The sequence below is a fragment of the Myotis davidii genome, unplaced genomic scaffold, assembly GCF_000327345.1.
Source record: "Myotis davidii unplaced genomic scaffold, ASM32734v1 scaffold862, whole genome shotgun sequence".
Taxonomy (NCBI): Eukaryota; Metazoa; Chordata; class Mammalia; order Chiroptera; family Vespertilionidae; genus Myotis; species Myotis davidii.
This window is the reverse complement of record NW_006293230.1, coordinates 145,992-150,031: the sequence shown is the minus strand read 5'-3', so window position 1 is coordinate 150,031 and position 4,040 is coordinate 145,992. Positions and strand designations below refer to the sequence as shown.

Sequence of the window (4,040 nt, the reverse complement as noted above, 5' to 3'; positions counted from 1 at the left end):
GCTCGGTGAACCGCTGCGGGTCTCCCGGCACAGCCGGGACCAGCGCCGCCCCGGCCCCGCGGGAGGACACGCTCTTGCCGTCCTGGGAGACCTCCAGGCTGGGGTGTGCTGAGGCCCAATCCAGGGTCACGTTCACTGCGCAGAGGCTCTGAGTTAGTGCTCTGCAGGGTGCCGGGCCCTACCTGTCTCCTCCCAACTGGCCAACCTCTATTTTCGGAACAATTGGTGGAATATTCACTCCCACCGTCACCCCAAACACTGGGAGACTGAAGTGGCCTGCATTTGAATGTGATAAGAGGAATCCTATTTCTTTCCTGAACTGGAAGGCTCCTGAATTCTATACCGGTGGGTGCGTGCTGGTGCCTTGGAGAGGAGAGACAGCAACAGGCAGGCTCCTGGGGATGGAGAGCTCACTGCCCTCAAGTCCTGGTCCAGGGGAGGGAGCCGAGGGCTGAACTAGTCCAGCTGTCTCACCACCAGTGTGGCCTAGAGAGAGCATCACTGAGCTCTGAGCCTCAGGGGTGTGTGTGTGTGAGTGTGTGTGTGGGTGTGTGTGCCTCAGTTTTACAGCAAGTTTAGGATTTTAAAGCTGCAGGGGACCTCTGAGATGATCTAGTCCAGTGCCCTGCCATCACCATAGCTGCCGGAACACACCCATTTGATGGATGGGAACCCCAAGGATCCCTTCCGTCAGACCATCTGGAAGGTTCCTTACAACTCTGCATTGGCTCCTGCAAACAGCCTCCTGCAGATGGAAAGACCCAGTAAAACCAAGAAAGATCCCTAGCTGGTTGCTCAGTGGTTAGAGCGTGGGTCCCACACACTGAAGGGTTGGCTGTGGGTTGGATTCCGGTCAAGGGCACACACCTCAGTTGCAGGCTTGATCCCCCGCCCAGGTAAGGGCACAAGCAGGAGGCAACCAATTAGCAATCGAGGTGTCTCTCTCACATCATGTTTCTGTCTCTCCCTCTCCCTTCCACTCTCAATGAAAATCAATTACAAAGAATATCCTCTGGTGAGGATTAACAAGACCAAGACAGATATATGCTTGTGGGGGTATGTATGTGCACACCAATGTATACCTGTGTGGGCTAATCACATCTCTGCATGCAAGCATGTATGTGTGCATATGTGCATACGCAGGCGTGTGGGTGGTGGTATGTCTGTGCAAGTGGACTTGTATGTCTGTGTGTGCAGGCTTATACTTGGCTTCTGGACAGACTCCTCCTCTAATCTCAGATCACTCCACCTCCCTCTGTTTAAAGGTCCAGCCAACCTAAGTCACGTCATTCCTTGGCCCCACCTCCAGTTACCTGCATATTGCTGGGCTGCTCTCCACTCTGAAACCAAACAGAGAGGAAAATGAGGCTCAGGGAGCTGAGTCGGTATCCCTGGGCCTGAGAGACGCAGGGGGGACACTGTAACACTGAAGAGCCCTCTCCCACCATGACAGCCGGTTTCGGCCCATTTTCCTGAGGATTCGGGATGCAGTAAGGCGCTGGCGTCGGTGCTAGGTTATACCCGAGCTGCATGCAAGCCGAAGTGTGCTCAGGAGGGCGGGGACCAGAGCACAGAGCCCCGGACCGCAACACGGTGTCTGCAGGATGGAGAGAAAGCCTCCGCCTGGGACTGGCCCCCCGCAGGAGGCCCCACTGAGGCTGGCTCCTGTCCTAACGTGTCCTCTGGATACCTGTCTTGCCTCCTTTCTTAACACGAGCCATTCAGCCTCAGAAGAGGAACCCCCACCAGCCAACTCGCACATGATATGCCCAGACTCCTTAGTGTTCAGAGGCGTGCGCACTGAGAAAACAGCGAGAATCACTCCTCTCTCCTGACTGGCAAGCTTAGCAAGCTGGCTCACAGGGAACAGGGGCATGTGGGGCTCCATGCACTGCCAATGGTGGGGTGATGGCGCTGCCCTCGGGGATCCCGCTAGCCTACTTGGCGACATCCTCCCTGGGCCAGCAATGCCCTTCCTGGGTGTCCATCCGGAGAAGCCTCCACACAGCCGGAAGGCGGCATGCTTGTGTTGCGTGTGGTGGAGTGGGTTAGAGCAGACTGGCTGCTGCTTCAGGAGGGCGGCTGGCTGAAATGGAGGCTCGGCAACAAGGGGAAGCAGGGCAGATGTGCATGTGGCAGCAGGATGGATATTAAAACACCGTGATGGCGAGAAAAGCCAGGAGTAGTATGGGACTGTAAAGGACATAAACTAAAATGGATGTGCACAAAACAAGTGCACAGTTTGCAAGAATACATAGAATAGAAGGTAGGCTTTAGATTGGTGGCTTTATGGGGGACTGGAGGGAGACACAGGGAGAAATGTTTACGTGTGGGGTAGCATGCCCACCCCAGACCCACAGGTCAGTCTTTGAGGGTTGGCACCAGGAGCTTAGGGGATTCTTATCTGCAGCCAGGCTTGGCACCCATGGTTTACAGTATGCCTACACCTCAGGACAGTATGAAAAACTCGAATATAACCTCTACCAGTGACACAGACTAAGTTATGCTGAGTGAGGCTGTGGAATAAATGGGAGGAGATGTGGTTTGGTTAATCAGAGAGAGTGACTGGGACGCTGAGGTGTAAAGTGGACAATGGGGGAGAAATGGACTTCACTCACCAGCCTGGCCTTCAGCTCTTCTCCAGTCTGAAGCAGTGAAGGAAAAACACGGAATTAGAACCAGGTTCCTGCAGCTTCCCTGCTCACAGGTGGAATCTGCACCCACTCCACCCCCTCCCCTTCCTCCTGCCGCCCAGGCCCACAGAGCCAGCGGGGTCCAGCCTGGCCATCAGACCTGGTTGGGAGATCAGAACGTACCTGGGTAACCAGATGCTAAAAGGTGGACAAGAAGGAACAGTCCAAGAGGGGTCACTTACCAAGCTCTGACTGCACCTTCCCTATAAGCAGAGCAGAGGAAGCATCAGCCTTGGGCGGTGGGCCATTTCCCAAGGCAGCCAGGCCACTGGGAAGGTGTTTCCTCAGTCTCAGCCCACCGCTCCCCTCAATCCCCTCCCAGTCTCTGCACCCTCCCCTGCAGGATTCCTACACCTCATCCTAGTCTTTGCTCTTAGAGCAGAACTCCCCACGTGGGAGGGGCCTGGGAAGGGGAGCAGGTACTGGCACTGAGGAGCCTCTTCTCAGGGCTCAGGTCTGGTCTGAAGAAGCTACTGCTCATCCGCCCGGTCATTGCCAGGTGTCCTGGCTGAGTCCAGCCGCTGAGTCCAGCCACAGAGTCCAGCTACAGAGCACAGCCCGCCTGCGCCTCCGGGCGTGTGGTGCATTATTTAAAGGACGGGGAGGACAGCACACTGAGTTGTTTCTCCTCGCTGGATGCCAGGACCGATCATTTGCCACTGGAAATGCATGCCTTTGACCTGTCCGCCTTGTGTATTTTAAAAGTAAATGCCCCTGAGCAGGGCAGCGCTAGCACTCCTGTAGACGATACTATATGCTATACCACTTCCGTGCAGGCTTACGGTGCCACCCTTCCCAGTGGCACGTGCATTTAAAATAGAAAGCTATCCTAGGAACCTGAGCCAGGGGCTACACCTTTAAGTGGAATTGTGAGCGGCAGGGAAGGGGCTGGGAGGGTCTGTCCAGAGGGTCTGAGTGAGGCCGGGCCTCCGGGGCAGCTTCGCTAGTCCGTTTGAGAGAGAAGACGGGAGGCGCGGAGGGATGGGTTAAGAACGAGATCTTTGCCATCTATCGCTGGCCAAAGGCCGCGCATCGGGTGCGTGGCGTGCGCGCGGCGCCCAGGACATACCCAGCTCCGCGGTGAGTTTCCCTGGAGAAGAAACGAAGAAAAGAGGAAATCTCCGTCAACGAAACGCCGACGCCTCGCTTTCCAAAGTGCACGGACTCGGTCCCCGCGCGTTCTGGGGACCAGGCGAGGCTGGACGCGCGCGGGGAGCGGGCCCCGGGCTCCGCGGCGAGGCGAGGGCGTCCCGGCACTGTTCCCGAGCCCCCCAGTCTGACTCCCCCCGTTTGCCCAGGGCCCCTCTGCAGGCGCCTCTCCCCTCACCTCGGTCCTTGTCCGCCTGC

General features: G+C 57.0%; 1 protein-coding gene across 1 annotated transcript in view; it reads right to left on the bottom strand.

Moving 5' to 3' along the window:
- Positions 1 to 4,040, bottom strand: part of LOC102757151 (butyrophilin-like protein 9) — a 17,484-nt gene that overhangs the window by 720 nt on the left and 12,724 nt on the right. The window contains exons 6-11 of the mRNA XM_015565973.1: positions 4,021 to 4,036; positions 3,763 to 3,783; positions 2,876 to 2,896; positions 2,619 to 2,645; positions 1,314 to 1,340; positions 3 to 135 (exon numbers count right to left, since the gene is read on the bottom strand). Of these exons, the coding sequence (XP_015421459.1) occupies positions 3 to 135; positions 1,314 to 1,340; positions 2,619 to 2,645; positions 2,876 to 2,896; positions 3,763 to 3,783; positions 4,021 to 4,036 (245 nt within the window). The remainder of the gene's footprint in view (positions 1 to 2; positions 136 to 1,313; positions 1,341 to 2,618; positions 2,646 to 2,875; positions 2,897 to 3,762; positions 3,784 to 4,020; positions 4,037 to 4,040) is intronic.